This window comes from Mytilus edulis, chromosome 1, assembly GCF_963676685.1.
Source record: "Mytilus edulis chromosome 1, xbMytEdul2.2, whole genome shotgun sequence".
Taxonomy (NCBI): Eukaryota; Metazoa; Mollusca; class Bivalvia; order Mytilida; family Mytilidae; genus Mytilus; species Mytilus edulis.
Window position 1 is genome coordinate 86,600,396 of NC_092344.1, and position 23,362 is coordinate 86,623,757.

At 32.7% G+C, this 23,362-nt stretch overlaps 1 protein-coding gene across 1 annotated transcript; it reads right to left on the reverse strand.

The window, feature by feature from the left end:
* Positions 1 to 389: 389 nt before the first annotated feature.
* On the reverse strand, positions 390 to 20,782 carry LOC139493595 (inner nuclear membrane protein Man1-like). The gene is made up of 14 exons (XM_071282036.1): positions 19,842 to 20,782; positions 18,728 to 18,753; positions 16,861 to 16,945; positions 16,123 to 16,199; positions 13,847 to 13,908; positions 12,992 to 13,158; positions 8,794 to 8,895; positions 8,029 to 8,131; positions 6,824 to 6,944; positions 5,256 to 5,292; positions 4,524 to 4,614; positions 3,918 to 4,023; positions 2,771 to 2,849; positions 390 to 1,529 (listed from the first exon to the last, which is right to left on the reverse strand). The coding sequence occupies exons 1-14, from the start codon at positions 20,752 to 20,754 to the stop codon at positions 1,378 to 1,380; spliced, it is 2,121 nt and encodes a 706-aa protein (XP_071138137.1). The 5' UTR covers positions 20,755 to 20,782; the 3' UTR covers positions 390 to 1,377.
* Positions 20,783 to 23,362: the final 2,580 nt, after the last annotated feature.

Consider the following 23,362-nt stretch of genomic DNA (forward strand, 5'->3'; position numbering starts at 1 on the left):
ACAAAATACATAAAATAGAACACGTTAAGGCATATTACATAACAAAATTGCCAATAGTGTAACAAAACTACACAAAAGTCATATATACCCCTATCTTATATAAGAGTTATATAAGCACATGATGAGTATGGTGTTTTAACTAACAGCATGAACATTATAAACTAACCTTCAAAAAAACTCTTTGAAATCAACTCTGTCAGAAATAAACCTATATTATACACTGTCATTCTATTTAAAGCCTCATAAAAAATGTTGGTGTACCCATTATATTTTAACTTAATGGAACAGTTGTTATGTAATAAAAACATGATATTACAATTACCTGAGAAAAATGGCACATAATTGTGTAGGGTTATTCTGTTACAAATATTGTTTGTATTGTGAAGAACTTTTGTTTTCAAATGGATCAAAACCAAAAACACTTTCTGATCCCAACCTCATATGCAAAATTCTGAAGATGAGTAGATTAATGAAATAATCTGAAGTTGCACTTCTATTGAAATAGGCTGGTTTACGAGTATTGGATTACATTGTACTACACTACAAAGGCAATAATAGCTACATGTTCTCTAATGAATCCTGATCTATAACGGTCAAAGTTAAAAGATCTCTAAAGGTCAAAGTTAAAAGATCTCTAAACTACAGTAACCTATCTGTTAACAATCTACCCACCCCTAAAGTAAACTTAAACCAAAACAAGGAAGTTTAAAGGAAAAAAACCCAGTTCTATTCCAAAAATCTAAATGCTAACTTTGGCCCAAACTAGAAAGTGTTAGATCACTTAAAGGAAACAAAACCAGTAGTATTTTAAAAATCTAATGAAATTTTGAAACTGTGATTGGCTTATCCTTTACTGGGGAAAAGTAAAATTACAAAAATACTGAATTCTGAGGAAAATTCAAAACGGAAATTCCCTAATCAAATGGCAAAATAAAATGATATAACACATCAAACCAATGGACCATTGTTACATTTACCAAAGATAACATGTATAACTAGACCAAAGACATGGTGCATAAAGATCTTACTAGTACTCTAGCAAAAAAAAGGAAAAAATTAACAGAAAGTTTTGTTGAAATGGATAATACAAAGCAAAATTTGGTGAAATAACCTACACTTTCATGACTGAGTACATTAATTAAACAAACAAATAAAATACATCTTTACAAGATATTCAAATCAACACTGCCCTATGAAAAAAATCTACAAAATCTTGCAATATTCAATCCACGATTCATTTGTCACTAAATGTTCATCTTCACCCGGAACAGTCTTGGAAATATCTTCACATCATGTGCACTAATCAACATAAATAAAATTATACAAGGCACTGAAGTCCATGTACAATGAGATCTGTTATCTAACTATAGGATGCCATTACGTCATTTCAAGTGTTGATCGATGGTATGGCTGGGACAAAGACGACATCTTATTGTTGGAAGGCTTCAAGGATTTGGTAACACGAATTGAAACTGGAAATCTACTATGATAAAGCTCTAGTCGCAGATATTTAACGGTTACCAAACGACCTGTCAATTATAAAGTAAAGACAATTTAAATTATGTTTTGTTAACAATAAACCTATGAATGCCTCTCTTCCATATACTTGTGTAAATGTCTAGAATAGTCATAAAATTCCTTGTTTCTTCAGTAATGAAGTGTGAATGTAAAATAATTGACATGGTAACATCCAAAGAATACATATAGGTGTGCTTGAGACATTTTTGTTAGAATGTGGATATAAATTGAACACATTATACCATATTTGTACTAGGAAAATTGCTTCTGAGTAAGTAAAAAAATAAGTCTAGTTGAGGTTTGTTAAAGGACAAATAGAATGAAATTCAAAACAGTGTGGCTTTGGCCTTTGATTGACACATTAAATTCATCCATTGACTGGGACAATTTAGGTGAACGTTTGTATGTAACGACCACTGCTCACTATGTACTTTTTAAAGACACTTAAACTATGGGGTCACCAAAGGTCCTCAACACCTTAATAAAGTAATTCTAAAAATTAATCAGGAATAACACGATGTTTTGATTTAGATCAATTGTATAAATCAAAACATAAAGGTTATTCCTGATTAATTTTTCGAATTATTTTATAATTAAAGGCGTTAAGAAACCTTTGGTGACCCCACAGTTTAAATGTCTATCGTAGGTACGTCGTGAACAGTGGTCGTTACAGACACACGTTCACGTAAATTGTCCCAGTCAATGGATGAATTTAATGTGTCAATCAATGGCCACAGCCACACTGTTTTGAATTTAATTCTATGATAAGGCCACAATTTAGGCCTTGAATTTGAAAATCTCCGTATTATAATTCTACTAAATAAAATCCTTCTGACAGTGTTCATAAAACATTAGTCTTATCTGCTAATCGATAAATTAAAATAAGTAATTATCATGTGTAAAAGTGTATCATGATCACTAAACTGTCTAACAAATTGATATGATTAAAAGTTAAATTTGATTGAAGACTTTATTAAAAATCCAAGAATTTCTTGAACCAGCAATATGCAGAAAATACTTGTGTTGTTCAAAAGTGAAACATGAGTATTCCGACACCCTGTACAGTCCAAAACAATATTGTCTGGTCCCTTAGTGTGTCAGATTAGACAGGTTGCACTGTACCTATAGTATATAATTTGGTTCTGATATAAAGCTGTCATCACTGATGATATGTCATTATAGCTGCCTATTTAACATAAAAGAAGGAAGCTTGATCTCTTCAGTAAGAAAACCCAATCCCTTGAAAACTTACCATCAAACCACCATCCATGTAAAGATTTATAGACTTTGTAAGCCACTTCACAGCTTCCACATTTCATGTACACACAGCCCTATAATTGAAAGAGGAACAAATCACTATACAAATACAAGGAAATTTTAAATAGCCTTTTCTAGTGTATGATTTACATTCAAACATATCCTATAAATGATTTTTTTACAGTAACAATCAAAATGATGGGTGACACAAGTGGAGCAAGAACTGCTCAACCTTCAGAAGCACATAATTGCATACCCTTTTTTTGTTGCTCAATAAAGTTTTCTGAATTGTGTTTTCAAGAATGAAATTTCACTGTCACTTTATCTAAGTTATCTGTTTTCCTTCCACTGTCGATATATGAATGAACTAATCTTAAAAATGTTTTCATTAGCAATAATGCATACAGTAAAAAGTAATTACATTCCAAATGGTGGGAAATTTATCATTCATGGAACATCTTGTGCTTTTTGTCTAGCCTTCGACTTAATTTGAAAAAGCGAGACATAGTGATCCTTCATTACGTCAGGGTCGTCCACAATAATTCACTCTGTGGTTAAAGTTTTTGAAATTTTAATAACTTTCTTAAACTATCCTGGATTTCTAACAAACTTGGACAGAAGCTTGACTATATCAAAAGCTAGTATCTAGAAGGAAATTTTGTTAAAATTTGGTACCTGTGTATCTGCATTTTACTTATAAATAGACTTAGTTTTTCTTCCAGTTAACATTACATACTGTCTGCAGTTAAACAATTTATTAAATTTATTAGATTCATAAACTTTCCTGGATTTTTACCAAACTTAGAAAGAAGCTACTTACAATCAAAAGATAGAATCAAGAGGAATATTTTTAATGATTTTCCCCTCATTTTTGTTGAGCATGCAATTTACAGCAAAAGTAGGCAAGACACTGGATACACAGCTTACAAATTTTCATTTTTTTATGTCATTCATATTTTTTTTGTATGGCCTACAACCCCAGTTTTGTTTATAATATGCCCCAGACTAGTAAAATTTTATTCAGACTAGCAAGTATTTGCAAAACTGTGTTTAGACACATAAAAAAATGGCAGAATATTGGTCATCAGACTAGTGGTTAGAAAATTTGTTCAAAAATACAGTAAAAATTAAATAATATGTACCTCTTTAGAAGTATCATCCACATGTATGTGTAGTATACCAGTTATTCCTCTACATTTCTCCAGAATGGCATCTTTCACGTTCTGTTCCCAGTCTTCCTCTATTTCCCTGCAATATCAATTCTTTCATTTAAAAGTATTTACATTTTTCTTTTTTTTCTTGACAAAACCAATCTGCATTCACATTAGCTTCCTATATGCTGTTTATAGAAATATCAAACATATCTTTTAACAATGATAATTCAAATTTGAACTATCTTCATGCATCCATTAAAGTCTTTCCTAAATAGTATTGCCCAAAAATAAACACAGATAATATTTATAGTAACTGCATGAGCATTGAACAGTCCAGTTAGTAGGGCCTTTACATCTTGTATCTATGCAGTAAAGCTGGAAGTGCCTTTATATAGTGTATCTATGGAGCAAAGCTAAAAGGACATATACATCATGTGTCTATGCAGAAAAACTAGAAGATCCTTTTTATATCTATACACATGCAAGTAAAAATGTTTTACCATCCTGTTCATACTAAGTTAAGTATGATTAACTTAAGCATTTCTGAGCCAATTTAGCAGAGAAAAGTTATAATGTTTTGAGTTTTACACTTACATATCAGCATCAAACATGTTCCTAATCTTCAGACATGGAGTAGGGCCATAATGTAGACTAGTTGATGGTGACATATTGTTCTCGCTAAAGGCTACAAAAAGAAAGAATAAGATTTATATTAATTCAAGATATACTATACTTTTAAAAAGAGTTTTCCAGCACGAGTCAATCTATTTTAATAACACATAATAGTTTCACTGGTATACATGGTATAATAACTGTAATTTTTTTTATTTATATTTATCAAATCTTTACAACAAAGTTTCCTCAGATTTAGAAACTGACTTGGTGGTCTTGTGGTTGCATGCTGGCCCCTAATCACAAGTTTGATTCCAAGCTGTGGAAAACCATTATCTTGATACTGTAAATTCAGAAATTATTGCCAGGTTTTTATTTGGGTGAGTATCCCAATAAGAAGAACTCACATTTTGATTTCTGATGCATATATCCAAAAGTAGATTTTCCTGAAATTGCAATAATTAGTTACACATTTTTGTCTATTCTTTAAAATTTGCAATAATAAATGAACACATTAATTTGTGAAAATTACAGTAACTATTTAACAGATTCATTATGCTGATTTATTTATAAAGATATGATAAATCACTTTCTGCTGCTTTTTCAATTTATCTTTAATATGACAATTCCAAAATATGACAGTAAAACAGATTTCTCATGGGATTAAATTCAAGTCTATGATGCATCCAGTAAAATTAAAGTTTCTCCACATACCTTGCCCCTGCCAAACTTTACCACCATTAGATATTGTCTGAAATTAAAGAATCTGACATTTCACTAACTATAGGTCAATCAGATTTAGTGTTCATGATGATTTCATGTTGTAGACTTTATTTTAATGGTTATATGACAAAAACCTTTTGTCTTAACAAAAATTCTAATCAATATTAAGTTTCTATTGTCATATGACTGAAATGTTCTAAGAAGTTACCTATATAAGTAGAAAAAATGTTCTCCATTGATAACTTCATAACAGTAAATGTAAGAACAATTAATAAACAAACAGTATGCTAGGAATGCTGAAGAAACAGGTCTGCTTTTAAACACCTCATGTTGATCTAAAGATTCTTGTTTATGTCATTGGGTTGCTGTCTCATTTAACCAATATCCTACATCTCTAATACATTCATATTACTTTTAACAACTCTGGCATGAAATTATAGTCATAATGCTTACTATTTGTAGATATAGATAATTCAACTTATCTTACCTCCTATACATTTTTAGGAATATGATTGGTTAAAACCGTCCCCGTGCAAACAGTGTATATTTGATATTAGGTTAGTAGGGGCTTATTTCATACACAGTTGGTAGTGGTGTTACGTCCCTTTATATTCCATGTTAGGTAAGAAGGCAGGTGGGGCTTATTTCATACACGGTTAGTAGTGGTGTAACGTCCCTTTATAAAAACAAAACCGTACTGAGAAAAAATCTTAAAGGTTTCAACAGAAGAAGAAATTGATGATTACAATGGAAATAAATTCATAAAACACATTTAAACCTAACAAGTTGTTCTTGTTGGTGAAAGATCGGAGCAAGACTTGATGGTTCAGATAGTAATTTAATAATGACTACAAAATAAACAATTGGTATCGCCGTAGTGACGTTACGTAATAAGTAAATGTCCCAAAGGTTTGTGTGTGACATTCCCGGAATAATCGCAGATGTTACAGTTGGCATCTTTTTTTTGTAGATCAATGGAAGTAGTTTCTTAATGCTAACAGTATCGAAGACTTGCTCATTTTGATAGGTCACTAGACTAAATTTCACACATTAAGATAGTCAGTAAGATTAATTCGTTACATAGTGTACTAGTGACGTAATACGGTATATATGGGGTCAGTAAATTCCATATGGGGATTCGAGCTTCGCTCTCACCCCATATGAAATTTACTGACCCCATTTATACTGTATTAGGTCACAAGCACACTATTTAACTAATATTATCACTATCTAAAGTTTTCATACAAGTCATAAAATAAATTTGGATGAGCAATGGCATTCAAAATCAATTGCCTCATTAGGGCTATTCCATTAAAATGTATGTGGGAGGGTAGGAAGGGAAGTTTAATTAACTAATGTTGGTCACGAGTCTTTTTTCAGTATGCGTCTGATACCATTATGCAAAATTATCTAAAAAATGGTTCTTGTAGAGATAATTTGCAAGTCCCTGCCTACCCTCCAACATACATTTTAATGGAATAGCCTTAACATCAAATTCCTCATATCCTTTGGAAATATTTTTAAATTTCTCATCAGAATATAAGAGTAAATTATCTTACTGGAAGCCATTTCCAGACCAGGAATTCTTCTCCTTGTATGGACTGGGATTCAACTCGAATCCTCGACTCATTAGCTTCAATAAATTTAACAGCTTTTTCCCATGTAGGCAGGAGTTTCTTTCTAAAACAATAATAAAAGTATAAAGATTAGAAAATGAATCAAGCACTCAAGTGATAAAATGTCAAAAATAAAATTGAGAAAGGAAATGGTGAATATGTCAAAGCGACAACCACCCGACCATAGAGCAAACAACAGCCGAAGGCAACCAATGGGTCTTCAATGTAGCGAGAATTCCCGCACCCGTAGGTGTCCTTCAGCTGGCCCCTAAAATATGCATAATAGTACAGTGATAATGGACGTCATACTAAACTCCGAATTATACACAAGAAACTAAAATTTAAAATCATACAAGACTAACAGAGGCCAGAGGCTCCTGACTTGGGACAGGCGCAAAATTGCGGCGGGGTTAAACATGTTTATGAGATCTCAACCCTCCCCCTATACCTCTAGCCAATGTAGAAAAGTAAAAGAATAACAATACGCACATTAAAATTCAGTTCAAGAGAAGTCCGAGTCTGATGTCAAAAGATGTAACAAAAGAAAATAAATAAAATGACAATAATACATAAATAACAACAGACTACTAGCAGTTAACTGACATGCCAGCTCCAGACCTCAATTAAACTGATTGAAAGATTATGTCTTCATCATATGAATATCTATCATGCAGTATAAAACATAATATGGTTACACCATTGTCTTTCAAACCAGAATTTCTGGCCTCTGTAATACTGGACAACCCTAACAGAAATGGTAGTACAATAAATAGGTTATTTTTATTCATCATTTTTATTTATCCTTTTTTGTTCATTTTACTTTTTATTCTTGTTTTTACAGAATTCATGTTGTGATTTTGTCTCTAAAAATGATATCAGCTACCACTTGACATTATCATGTTTCCACCAATAATGACAAAAGAGCTTTATATATGTATTTCACATCTGCAAAGATACCTTTACACAGCTTCAACTTCTTGTAAGTTTGTTTGATATGAAGCTACTAAGTTCTAATCTTTCTTCAATTAACTTATCTACCTTTCTGATATAGGTATTAAAGTCAATTTGTTTTCTTCAATTAAATTAACTAACTTTCTGATATAGGTATTAAAGTCATCAATTTTTATTTAATGAACAAATTTGTTTACCTTTTAGATATAGGTAGTAGTTGATCTCGTACATGTTGAATGGCCATAAATGACGGCACATTACTTTCTGCTTCACTTGCTTCAAAGTTATCTTTAATGACATCTAGAAAATAGTCAAAATTGAATCCATATTGATCATATATGAAATATCATACATGTTTTAAATGATTATTCATAGCTTATTATATATATATAATTAATATTAGAAACAAAATATGTGTCTATAGGACACCATGATTTACTCACATTATCACATGTCCTTGTTCAGTCAACCATGAATCGAGGAAAAATATGTGTCTATAGGACACCATGATCGACTCACAATATAACATGTCTATGTTCAGTCAACCATGAATCTGAGAAAAAAATAAGTATTACCACAACCTTCAACTGCAATTTTTACTTGGTATGCTACATAAAATTAAAAGAAAATCATGTAGCATTATGTAAAACCACAAATTTTACACACTATCAGTCTACATATCCCTTATGGATGTATGGTATCTCAGTATGAGTTTTCAGAAAATATTTTTAAAAATATACATTCACTTATACAATATTTTTTTTTAGTAAATATCATATTGAAGTTGACTGGAAATTTTGACTACTAGAAACCTAATGATTAGAAAGCATAATTGACAGCACTAAAAGTAGGTTAAAAATCAGGTTGTCATTTTGTAGTCCCCAAGAAAAGTAAAAAATTCTAATTTTTTTTTTAACAGGAAGTTAACTACTAGGCAGATTTTATAATCAAGAAAATTTTACCAATGATTTGTTCCACCATATTGTAGACTCTCTTTTGTTCTTCTTCTTTGGACTTATTATAAAACCTGAGAATTAATAACCCTATTACTCCTGCTATAATACCTGAAAAATAAAACCAGATAATTATCATCCCTATTTATCTTGGTATGATGCCTAAAAAGCAGTATATTTACCGATTATCAGGTTGTCTGCATCTCTTTATTGTAAAATGTAAACTGTACCAACATTTATATTGGTTTATTTTTCTGATGTTTTTTTTTAAGAAATAGATTATTAGTAAATAAATGGTGAATGTGTCCTCAGAGACACAGATGATGCCTCGATAGCATATAATTTTATAAAAGAACATAACTGAAGAATTGTAAAGTGACTCTTCCAAAAATTGAATTTAAATCTGAATTTTGTGGTAAAAAGTATTATATATATTATATTAAGTTGAGACAAACTCAAGTTCGAAAATTACGCATTTTTTTCATTTGGAAAGGTGCAGTACCTCTAGAATGGTAATCAAAGTGCTTGTAAGCACTGAATGGTAAAATTTGCTTTTATTTATCAGAAGGAAATAAAATTGATTATTGCATTGTATAAAGCATTGGTAGTTGTTGATTCAACTACCATTCTGGACAACGAAAGACAACTTCAATTTCAAAAGAAGACTAAAATATCTTTATAAAATGAAGGATAAATTGCTTTAATTAATCAGTGGAAGGCAAAATTGAACATTGCATTGTATAAAGCATTGATTGACGTTAATTTAACTATAATAATGGACAAAGGAAGATAAATCCAATTAAAAATAAAGAGCTGCGCTATAAGTGCATCATACACCCTTTTCCCTTTTAGCTTGTCTTTATGCTTTAAATGATTATTTTTTTGTACATTAATTAGGCTGTTAGTTTTCTCATTTGAATTGTTTTACATTTGTCATTTCAAAGTCTTTTATAGCTGACTGTGCAGTATGGGCTATGCTCATTGTTGAAGGCCATACAGTGACCTATACTTGTTAATTTTTATTTTTATTTTTATTTTTAAAAGGTAGCTTAAGTCAACAGATATAAACAATTCACCAAAGTTTCATAAAATTTTCTGCAAGTGTTTATGAGAGATTGTCCAAAAACTGGAAAATTCCCCCTTTTTTAAGCATAAAAATTCATAACAGGGAAAAGTAAAATCTGAAATTTATAAAAATCAAAAGGGAGCAAACGTCAATAGATATAAACAATTCAGCAAAATTTCATTAAAATTGATGGAAGCATTTATGAGCGATTGTCCGAAAAAATCCCCTTTTTTAAGCATAAAAAATAATGACCAATACATTTGATCTTATATTTTCATCACTCATGAGATGACAATATCTTGACATGGCAGTAAGTCAACTATCACATAAGCAATATGGTTCATGGCACCAGGATTGGAAATCAGAAGACAGTTCCACTCCTAATAAAATTTCCTCTTAAGGCCAATTAAAATTAATTGATAGATTTTCATCCCCGCCCGCCCCTCTGAAATTGTCCCGCCCCGATTTTTTTATTTTGAAAAATTTACGAATTTCGGATTTTGTTCATTTCTGTTACAGGTAACCGTCAATAGTTTCGTTTCATTCGAACTTCCTGTTTCAAATTTCGGTTTTCATATTTCTTGTTTCGAGTACTTTAAAACGATTATGTTGACAAATTCTACTGCTCAATGATGACAATATCATCTATGGAGAATAGAGATAGATTTCCAGAAGGGCATGAAATATTCGGGTTACGAGTATTACGCTGTGTTCAAGAACGCAAATCGCGGTATGTCACAAATTGGAAATTTCTGTCATTAAAACCGTGGATTTTTTTTAATAAAACATTGACTTTGTGTAAGTAAATTTGGGCTCTGAAAGATTTCAAAAGCGCAAGAATATTGGAACACATTGGTAGAAAAAAACATTACTGGATTAAAAAAACTGACAAAAGCAAGGACTTGTTAGATCTATGACTGACCGTATATTGAGTTCAAAAAGTCGGCAAACATACACATTGTGTTATAGAAAGCCCTTAGATTTACCCATGGCTATTGTTTTTGTTTAAAAACACCAAATACCCTTAAAAGAGTCATTAAACAGCTTTATGTTTTACATTGCAATTATATTTGCTTCAGTCTTGCATACCTTGAGAATCTTAAAAGCACAACCTGACTATTACCAACATTGTTTGAGTTCTCATTTCATTCATAATACTTGTGTTGCATACCATTGCATTTGCATAATTTTATGGGGACTACAAACCATCGTTTAAAAAGTAGTCCAACTCAATAGAGAATTTCTCCATGATTTTACTGTTTACTGGAAATAGGATTCTAAAGTAGTAATTGTATGTAGAACAGTCGTTGCCAATCAGAGATATTTATTTAAAAATTTGAAACTTTTACGTACGATTCTTTATACATGTTTACACATGTACATGGTATAAGCTAATTATAACACTTGCATATATATGAAGTTCACGTCACAAGAAGGTTTCATATTAAATAAAATTTAAAAAATAAAATCCTCCCACCCGCCCCATTTTTTTCAAAACTTTGGATGAAAATCTACTAATTAATTTTAGTTGGCCTAACATGCAAATTTCCTTAAATTTTATGTTACATTTATAATATTTCTTCACTTTTTTTTATTTATCTAAATGCAAATGTCCCTGTTGATAAATTAAGAAACCATTAAACTAGAGGCTCTAAAGAGCCTGTGTCGCTCACCTTGGTCTAAGTGAATATTAAACAAAGGAAGAAAATGGATTCATGACAAAATTGTGTTTTGGTGATGATAATGTGTTTGTACATCTTACTTTACTGAACATTCTTGCTGCTTACAATTATCTCTATCTATAATGAACTTGGCCCAGTAGTTTCAGTAAAAAATGTTTGTAAAAATTTACAAATTTTGTGAAAATTGTTAAAAATTGACTATAAAGGGCAATAACTCCTTCAGGGGTCAACTGACCATTTTGGTCATGCTGACTTATTTGTAAATCTTACTTTGTTGAACATTATTGCTGTTTACAGTTTATCTCTATCTATAATAATATTCAAGATGATAACCAAAAACAGCAAAATTTCCTTAAAATTACCAATTTAGGGGCAGCAACCCAACAACGGGTTGTCCGATTCATCCGAAAATTTCAGGGCAGATAGATTTTGACCTGATAAACAATTCAACCCATGTCAGATTAGCTCTAAATGCTTTGGTTTTTGAGTTATAAGCCAAAAACTGCATTTTACCCCTATGTTCTATTTTTAGCCATGGTGGCCATCTTGGTTGGTTGGCCGGATCACGCCACACATTTTTTAAACTAGATATCCCAAAGATGATTATGGCCAAGTTTGGATTAATTTGACCCAGTAGTTTCAGAGGAGAAGATTTTTGTAAAAGATTACTAAGATTTACGAAAAATGGTTAAAAATTGACTATAAAGGTCAATAACTCCTAAAGGGGTCAACTGACCATTTTGATCATGCTGACTTATTTGTAAATCTTACTTTGCTGAACATTATTGCTGTTTACAGTTTATCTCTATCTATAATAATATTCAAGATAATAGCCAAAAACAGCAAAAATTCCCAAAAATTACCAGTTCAGGGGCAGCAACCCAATAACGGGTTGTCGCATTCATTTGAAAATTTGAGGGCAGATAGATCTTAACCTGATAAACAATTTTACCCCATGTCAGATTTGCTCTAAATGCTTTGGTTTTTTAGTTATAAGCCAAAAACTGCATTTTACCCCTATGTTCTATTTTTAGCCATGGCGGCCATCTTGGTTGGTTGGCCGGGTCACGCCACACATTTTTTAAACTAGATACCCCAATGATGATTGTAACCAAGTTTGGTTTAATTTGGCCCAGTAGTTTCAGAGGAGAAGATTTTTGTAAAAGTTAACGACGACGGACAACGGACGACAGACGACGACGGACGCCAAGTGATGGGAAAAGCTCACTTGGCCCTTCGGGCCAGGTGAGCTAAAAATGAAGGTTCTAATTCTCTCAAAGTTTACTGTAAATGAATTGTGACTCTTTTGGTCACAGTACTACTTTTTTTCTATATATTTATACATCCGATGTATTAAAACGTTAAGTTTTGAGAGTTCCTGATGAAATTTTATCCAGAAAAGAGCTTCAAATGCATTGAACTTTAAGTGTTTCCATAGAAGGTATATTGTTTCCCTTACATGATAACAACAAGACAAATCCAACAAATATTCTGTATGCGGAGTCCCTCAGTCTTTCTAACAATGATTTATCTCTGTCTGCTTCTAGATATGCTGCCTTTTCTACAGCATCCTCTTCTTTGGGTTCTGGAGTATATTCTAAAGGGTGACCATCTTCATCTAGTAATCTGAAAATATGAAGGGTTCCATTAATTGTTAAAAGAAAAATAATAAAATTTATTACAGAACATATTTTAAAATGTTTAAATTTGTGTGAGCGAGGAATGGGATTACAGCTCTATATTTCATGACCAAACATTCAGGATAATTAAATTGAATATCGTCTCAGTCATGGTCATATCCTTATTTAACCTGGTCACTCTAATCTGGGTTTGGCGTACATAAATTCAACTGTGAACTTGCTTTTTTTATTAAATAAGTAGGTCTGGTAATTAGCTGATAGGTCTGGTAATTAGCTGATAGGTCTGGTAATCAGCTGATAGGTCTGGTAATCAGCTGATAGGTCTGGTAATTAGCTGATAGGTCTGGTAATTAGCTGATAGGTCTGGTAATCAGCTGATAGGTCTGGTAATCAGCTGATAGGTCTGGTAATTAGCTGATAGGTCTGGTAATCAGCTGATAGGTCTGGTAATTAGCTGATAGGTCTGGTAATCAGCTGATAGGTCTGGTAATTAGCTGATAGGTCTGGTAATCAGCTGATAGGTCTGGTAATTAGCTGATAGGTCTGGTAATCAGCTGATAGGTCTGGCAAAACTGTCTTCCATGCAGGACCCAATGTCTGACAGGATTTTTTTTATCTGCATCTGTGATGTTTTATATATGTATTGTTGGTGTACACAAACCAAATAAACTAACCTGATGGACCACACTGGATTGGCTAAGATTAAATGTAATGCTTTCTCAAATTCATCACCACCCTGAAAAACATGTACAAATTACTTTATACTAACCATTTAACATACAAGATTGAAATTCCATGGTACACTCTTTAGTGCAGGAAATAAAATATCAGTATGGCAAATTAGAATAAAAAATTTTCCTGGTTGTTTCTAATCATATGATTTACATGTGCATATTTTTCTTGTATGAATTATTGCCACAACATTTTATGATGGATTGTGTTTATGTCTGTACTGTTGGATTGTCTGAATGTACCAACAGCTTATTGTATATAGTAGAAAGAAGACAAACAACTGTTTCACCCTAAAATATCCCCAAAACATTTTACAACAATTAGCTAACCAGCTAAATGATCAGATAAATGCTTCACTGAGTGCAGCCTGATATGACCGCAGAGGTAGAACCCTGAACAGTTAGGGCAAGTTTGGACACAGTATTCAAGCTTGATACTGTCTGAATTTGGATTGTGATTAAATTTTTTACATAATATAGGTTTCTGACACAAAATAAATGTGGTAATAGCTTTTATGTCTGTACTGTTGGATTGTCTGAATACACCAGCAGCTTATTGTATATAGTAGAAAGAAGACAAACAACTGTTTCACCCTAAAATATCCCCAAAACATTTTACAACATCTTAAAATTTTGAAATGGGACATTTGATTTACCTCGAATGGTCTGATATCCATAATCTAACAAAATGGTAAAATTCAGCAAATTATAAAAAAAAAAAGAGACATTTCAATTTTGCACAGTACTGTGCAATACCTAAAATCCTTAATTGTACAGTATTTGGGCAATAGCAAGAAATCTTCAATTGCACAGTATTATGCATAAGCAAGAAATCTTCAATTGCACAGTATTGACAGTATTGGGAAATAGCAAGAAATCTTCAATTGTACAGTATTGAGAAATAGCCAGAAATCTTCAATTGTACAGTATTGAATTTGATTTGTATCACCTGCCATATCAGTATTTTTCTTTTAAATATATTAATTAGGAATTATCAATGTAAAAATTGAAAATTTTAAGATACGGTAAAGAAAAAAATCCCTTCTCACCCCCCAATTATTTTAACCCTCGTTTTACTAATTTCCCCCAAACTCATTCCCAGCATTCCCTTTGTGGTATGGTACCTTGCAGTACAATTTCAGAGAGATCCATACACTTTTACACAAGTTATTGTCTGTAAACTAGAAAAATGCTTGCTTTTGGCCCCTAATTCCTGAACGTTTGGGGCAATTACCCTCAAACTCAATCCCAGTCTTCCCTTTGTGATATGAAACCATGTGGTACAATTTCAGAAAGATTCATACACTTACACACTAGATATTGTCTGGAAACTACAAATATGCCTATTTGGGACTCTTTTTGGCCCCTAATTCCTAAACTGTTGAGACCATAACCCCAAAATCAATCCCAACCTTCCTTTGTTGTTTCAAACTGTGTTTAAATTTCATAGATTTCTATTTACTTATACTAAAGTTATTGTCTGAAAACTAACTGTCTTAAGACGACACAGATGACAACGACAATGCCATACCAATATACGACACACAAAAAATTGCAGTCGTATAACAATATCATGTTTCATGGCAATTGACACAAGTATAAATGCTTATGTGAGAAACCTTTTTCTAGATCAAAGGTCCGTTGAAAAAAATTTAAGGACCATTTTCCATGGTTTTTGTCTATTAGGGTACAATGAACTCATTCTTTTCAGAGAAAGTTTTGATTATAGACATAATAAGACCCCAAAAAAATGTGTTTAGGATTTACTAAAAGCAATCACCATTGAATTGGTAAAAAAAAATGTGATCAGTAGGTAAGGATATTTTCATAGTTTGTGCTTATGTTGTACTGTTACACCACTGTCCCACGTAAGGGGAGAATTGTGCGCTCACAAACATATTTAACCTGTCACATTCTTTATGTGCCTGTCAAGAGATCTGCCTCCAGTACGTTACATTTAGTCTAACCAAACATATGCCAGTTGAAATATTTCAGTGTATTATGTGACAATAATAAACATGATTTTGATACCCAAACAATAAAATTCCATACATTATTGTTAATCTCAATTACCACAAATGACCTCTGGTAATTTTCTATCAATTTTTCAAATATATTCACGAGCTTTGAATATGATAAGTTATATTTAGAAACATAGTCTGAACACACCACCACCTTGCAAACAACACATAGTATAATACTGGATTTCTTAAACAAACCTTCTTAACAACCCTATCTTTTTCCAACTTCATTTTCACAAGTTGTTTTGTTACTCTTTTCGCATCTGCTTTTGGATCTGTAAGAATAATGGAAACAAAATGTTAATCAGGCTTTGGAAATAGGGTAGGATACAGATTTTTACTAGATTCATTTTCTGATAGTTTATCTTGAATTGCCATGTTCTATATAATTTTAATTGTGTGCTTCTGTCATTTTTGTACTTTTGTCAAAATGGGTCAAGGAGCGGATTTCTGAGAATGTTATAAAATGCAAAATGATAGACAATAGATCTGGTGATAAGATTTTGAAAGGCTCACATTATCATTTGGCCAAGACGAGTCAAACAATATTACCAAGTCTGTAATGCCTGTGTAAATTTAGGGTTGGAATTATCTTGTAGATATGGAATAGTAAATTTAAAAAAGTTACATTTTAAAGGGAGACATAAGATATATCAGTGATGTCAATATTTTGGAACCATGCATTTGCGTTTAATCCCAAAATCCAAATTAATTTTAATATTTCTGGTAGTCTGTGTTAATTTTATTCAACCATCTAGATTCAGGAAAGATAAAAAGCTTAACATTTGGTAAAAATACTTGTACAATGTATATAGTTGAAGACTATATGTTTTTTATACATTTCTTGTTTATCATAATTTAGGTTTGTTAATCCACACAAACTCTTTGTATACATAAATACAACTCTATACAAAATATATGATCAAGTGTCCTTACCTAGAGGTTGCTGATGAATGTAAGCACTAATTTTTCTAACAATCTCCAAGATATCATCTGTATCATGTGGTTTATCTTCACCAAACTGAAAAATTTTAATTTCAAAGATGACTTTTTGAAATACATGTAATCATAACTATCTCATCTATGTTATGCCATGCAAAAATTGAAATGTTGGGTTAAAGTTATGTATTTATTTCAAAATGTTCATCATATTTCTTTTGTCTTTAAAGGTGTAAAGGACAATGTCATGTTACAGACACAGTGATATATGAAACACAGCTGCACCATGAGCCCATGACACACCCGTCACAATTTCAAAGAATAAAGTTCAACAATTCATATTTGAAATTTATGAAAATAAAAAGAGAGCTCACTTCAATAGATATAAACAATTCACCAAAATTTCTTGCAAGTTAGTGAAAGCATTCTCGAGTTATTGTCCGAAAACCGGAATATCCCCTTTTTTAATGAATAAAACCCAATCTCAGAAAGGAAAAATCTAAAATTTATTAAAAACGAAAGGGAGGTCACGTCAATAGATATGAACAATTCACCAAAGTTTTATGCAAATTGGTTAATGTGTTTTTGAATTAATGTCCAGCATGTTGACGACGGACAGACGGACGGACAACAGTTACAGTACCATAATACATCCTGTAAAAGGGCATATAAAAAAAGAATACAAACCTCAATTTTTTTTTTATCTTAATATTATAAAATATGCAACAGATTTAAAAATAAGTATAAACTATTAAATTGTAAACTAGGATCATTTCTTATAATTAATGGTATATGTTGTTTTGTCTGATGTCCCAAATCACCATGGGCTTGAAGAAATATAAACCTTTAGTCCTTATCACAATAAACACATACCCGTAGCCAGGGGGGTTCAGACTGAAATCAAATAAGCACTGTTAAAGTCAACGTTTGTTCAAATTGGGACTGTTAAAGTCGAGTTCATGAGTCCAACGGACCCCCCCCCCCCCCTTGGAAATTCCTGGCTACGGGCCTGAAACAAATGAGCCTGGAGCACTAAAAATGCCTTTTATGTGCATACAAATGTATTGAAATTGCTGCAATAATGAAATGGAATAGTAGTAAAGGCATAAAAGGTTGGTAAAATGACTTTACAAAAATCTTACACATGAGCAGGGTTTTCAATATGGATTTTTGAAGGCTATTTTAATTCTTAGTCCAAAGACCATAAATTTGCACAAAATCATTAGCCCAAAACAAAATTCGAATTTGGTCTGTAACTGTTCATGACAGACAGACAGACAGAGTGCAAGCCTAATTCCCATTCGACAGTAGGGAACTATAAATCTACGTTTGTGCTCAGTTGAAACTAGGTACAACATTTTAAAATCTTGATGCATCTTTGGACTAGCCAGTTTTTAACATAAAGAGTCCAGACAAATTTTCAAGTCCAGGACTTGTGAACTAGCCTTAGTGAGAACCCTGCATGATTATAACCTTGCCTGAAAGGAACATGCCAAAATATCTGCTAAAGGTTTAAAACTCTTGATTACATTTGACTGTTAATTCTTATAGCTCAAGATTGGCAAATAAGAAAAAACCACCACCAAGGATCTTAAATTCACCAATCATAGCTTTGGTAAAAACTGCCTTAAATCAAAAAGTTCTCTTACATAGACTAGAAAACTGGACTTTACTTTCATCAATCTCTACAAAAGTATAGATTACAGTAAAGTGATGCATGCATATTTGAGATAGCACTCATGATTATTGCTCATGCAATATGTGAAAATGGCTTTAATAAATGATCTTTTTTTATTTACGCCCAGCAGTTAAAATATCTTTATCTTATATCTTGAGCTGAGAATACATATTTAATTCAACTCACCTTAGTAGACCATGGCACAATAAGACCTGAAAAATAAATTCATTTATTAATACCAAAATAAAACACATATACAAATGTATTTCAAAGCACTTTTGTTACAATCTATACACAATATTCACATTCAATCAACATTTCAATCCAGGAGTTGTATTACTCCTGTGGAAACAGATGGGGTTATCATGGTTATTGTAAATCTGTATATTCTGTTATTCTCCCAAAAATAATTTAGTTTGCCTATACTGAAATGAAGCCTTGATGTCACGGCTTTTACATAAAACTCTTATCTTTCATTAATGATATATACTAGAATGTTTATCTCAGCATGTGCAATACTTGAGTTACAATGTACACAAATATCCAAAATACATGTTTATATATTGTATCCTTTTGCCCTTGTAAATATTGAACACTGTAAATAAGTTAGTGACACATCTTCATTAATCCCTATAGGGAGTGTACACGGATTCCACTGTACCCTCTGAGCTCATGCCATGGGGGGTTCTTCGGATATATATCAGAGGAATTTACCAGTACAAACATACATACAAGTAATAAAACATTGCCATTATTTATTCAATATAAAACGTATCTTCTCAGATGTCAACAAAAAAAACACAGATTAGCATGATTTGCATCATTAGTCAATGGGCATAACTTGGAAGGCCCTTGGGATTCAAAAACTGAGTGAAAATTGTACTTTATACCCAACAAAAGCATTTTTAAAAACATATTTATAACCAAATGATATGCAATTTTGACAAAATGGCAGCAACATTTCTGGCTTTAAATTTCTGCTTTTTTACATTCTAAATCTAAGTCATGACTGTTATGGACCCATACAAGTTGTCAGTACATTATAAACAACTAAAAAAGTTAACATGTCTGTGGATCAAATAATTAGTCAGATATAAAAATAATGTTTTGAATTATACATTTTGTACAACAAAAATTGATTTTACTTGGGTTTATTTATTTTCACCCTTTTACCAAATGCAATTTTTAATTTAAAAGGTATGTTTTTAAATCAGGATGTTTGGTTTAAACAAAATAAATACACACAACCTGCACGCTATGTTAAAAAAGATTAAAACTTATGATGTATCTAAGTTATAACCTGATTCTGATTCTGTGTGAAACAAATAATCTCTTCGTAAGTAAACATATGTGAGTGAAATACTGAGGAAGAATATGGCAACAAGAAGCACTAGAATTGATGAAACATAGCTTGATGATGTTTCTGTTACTTTCTCTGTAGTCTGAAATGCATCCTCTAATGGCTCTTCGGGTTCTTCTTTTGGCAATTTATTTACATGATTTATGTTAGATTTGTTTTTCTTTTGTCTTTGAACCAAGACAGAGTTTGGGGTATTTCCAGATTTACGATTTGGTGTACCACGAGGAGGTGTTCTACGAGTTTGATGGAGTGTTGGTTCCTCATCCTGATTGTCATAAATAAATGTTGTGTTCACCGATTTATTTACTACTTCATATGTACTTTCGTCTGGATCAGAGTCTGTAAATTCTTGTTCATAACTATATTCTAAAGTGCTTCTATTTAAAGAACTGTTCTTCGAATTGCTGTCACTAGAAATGGACAGTTCTGACAAGTCTGGATACATTTTTGATTTGTTTTCAGAAGAATTAACATCTTTTGAGAGAAAAGATCTTCTCGTGTTCCTTTTGAGTTTAGGGTCGTCTTTTGACGACGAGGGGGATATTTCAATAGTGTTAGTGTTGCTGTAGAAAGGAGAGGATGGTGTCTTTTTCGCACGACCAAAAATTTTCCCAAATGTTGAATCGGCTTCATTTTCCTCTTCGGCGCTCTCCTCAGAGCTAAATTCAGCCGGCTGTTTTTTACGAGTTGGTGTCGACTTTTTGGGCTGCGTGGCAGCCCTTTCTTTTGCACGATAATGGTTAAGCTTTTTTAGAAGCAATGGTCTTTTTTTCCTGTCTATGGGAAGCTTCACTTGTTCTCCAAACTTCCTTAATTCCTCTGCTATTTCGGCATCGGTCAGCTTGTCCGCCATTCTTGCGGTACAACCGGAAGTATCATTTCAGCATGCGTATAGCGTAGCTATCATCACAGCAAACACATCACGTTGTTTCAATGTTTCTTTTTTTTTAAGAGAGAAAACCAAACCAACAAACTATAGTTAATATTATCAAGGATTTTATTTGCATAACAGCACCAACATCAGCCTGTAAGCGACCGGCGCCTACGGAATGGACCCCCCTTTTTTCCACTAATCCTTGGTATTATATACATACAAATATTTGATATCATAAGTGTCAAAGTTTATATAAAGATTCAGTTTCAGCAACCTGTCATCTAAATGCCGAGGAAACTCAGTAATAAACATAAATAACCAGCACAAAGAAGAAAAAAGATCACAACAGATAGGAGAGGGCTCCGATAGAGAAATCAACAAAGAAGAAGTAGAGGCAGCTGTATGTACAGAGACGGGATTTAGAGAGTTTTTCAGGGGGCCCGCCTCCCCTTTTCCTGGAAAAGATAGATTGATTATATAGGGAATCACCGAAGCATGACGGGAGCGGCAACCCTCTTAAGCGGTCAATGCCCCCACTTATGAAAATTTTGGATCTGCCACTGATATATCGCTTATACAGACTGGAATAGCTCCAGGACCAGACCAACTATTTTCTTAACTCTTTGAAAATTAAATGTCAAAATTTCATAGAAGCTATGCATGGTGGTTATGATGAACGTCATTTTGGGAAAAGGTGAAATTCAAACGGAATGAAAAAGTTCCTTCGAAAACCTTGGAAAACAAGCTACTACTTCACCTCTTTCTATTCCAATTAGTCATATAAGCGTTTTATGCAAATTAATGTCATTAATGGAAAGAGTAATATACATTGTACGATCGAATAGTTGCATATATTGAGGGACACAGACTGATTGACTTAAACCAAGAAGGGTTCAGAAAAAAGCATTCCACTACAAATCCCCTTCTTAGACTGGTCCAAACAATAGTTTATGCTTTGAACAGGAACGAATCAGTTTTGGCTTGGTTAGTAGATTTGGAAAAGGCGTATGATTCAGTATGGCGTTAGGGGTTGATGTCTATACTGCATAAATTAGGTATAAAAGGAAAAGTCATGATAAATAGCTTCTACACTAATAAAACAGCCAGATGCATGTTGAATAATTTCATTGGTTATTAAATTTGAAACAAAAATTGGCTTACCACAAGGGTCAGTATTGTCACCTACACTCTTCAACATTTTTATAGCAGCATACATTATGGATAACACCACAGGACAAAACTGCAAATTTGCTGACGATGGCACATAGTGGCACAAGAGACAAGACATCAAAGAACTAAAAGAACAAAACATCAAGAGACGTTAACACAGTCTTAAAATGGACAGAGGCTCCGTGTTGAAGGCCGTAATTTTACCTTTATACTTTTAATAAAGCCAGACAGCTATTGGCATCTTGACTCTAAACTGGAAGTCAACTAACTACATCGACACTATCACAGACATTAAAGGAAGCATTGGGACCTCCTGAAAGGTGGCATACAAACTACCCTATTTTAGATCCTAGGCCATTCTAATGTAGCCGGGAACGAGATAGCGGACCGGTTAGCAAAAGATACAACACAGGAGACCTCAAGTCTAAATGACCAGTACACGTCATAACAATGTCAGATGTGAAAAGTGCAGTTAAGATGTCAACAAAAAATGACAAAATAGAGACTAGAAGCGATACTGGGAAGACAACTGCATGCACTAGTTCCTATTGTAGGTAAGACCCATCAACTTGATTATCTGAACCCAATTATATGAAGAATCATATCGAAATTTAGAACAGGCTATCGTGATTAGACTTAATAAACCAGATAGGCCAACCCCTCGTGTCATACTGGGAATGTGGTGAAGGAGAAGGCACATTAAACTTAAATTAACTGCACACGATACCATCAGGAACGAGAAGAATGAAAAGACAGCTGGAGATGTATAATATACCAATAGATCTCCAGACCCTACTAGCAAAGAAAGAGACATACGAGAGAACAGCGAATATAATAGGAGAATATTTAGAGTTCAGTGCGATTTCAAGATACACTTAGCCCTGAAGAATTCCGATCCTGCACCTAAACTTAACCTAAAGAATACAATGTGACATTACCCAGAGAAATACAGTAACAAGTAGAAACAAGAAAGCACAAATATGTATACTAGTTCTGTCAAACTAAATTTTGACCATAGGATCGTAATCAGTGCTAAGGTATGCCTATATGATATATATACATTTGTATATATATAGATAAAACATTTATGTATAGTGGATTGGGAAACAAGTTATTACAACTTGTATTAACCCCTTTTCACTTTGCGGGTGCGAGTGCTGCCTTGTAGCCTGCTCTTTTTCGAAATCTACAAGGGTGTCTTTAGATATTTCGGTTTTACACGGGAAACTCCAAACTAAAATTTACGACAAAAGGGACGATTTTTCGTTCCCTATTGTTAATTTTCCCTTTTTGGATGGCGATTTTCCTTTGGCACCATCATACGGTGTTTACATTTCGCAACTAGTTCGCTATGCCCGTGTCTGTTGTGACGTTTTTTTTATTTTAACGAACGTAATCTATGTATTACTGGTAAATT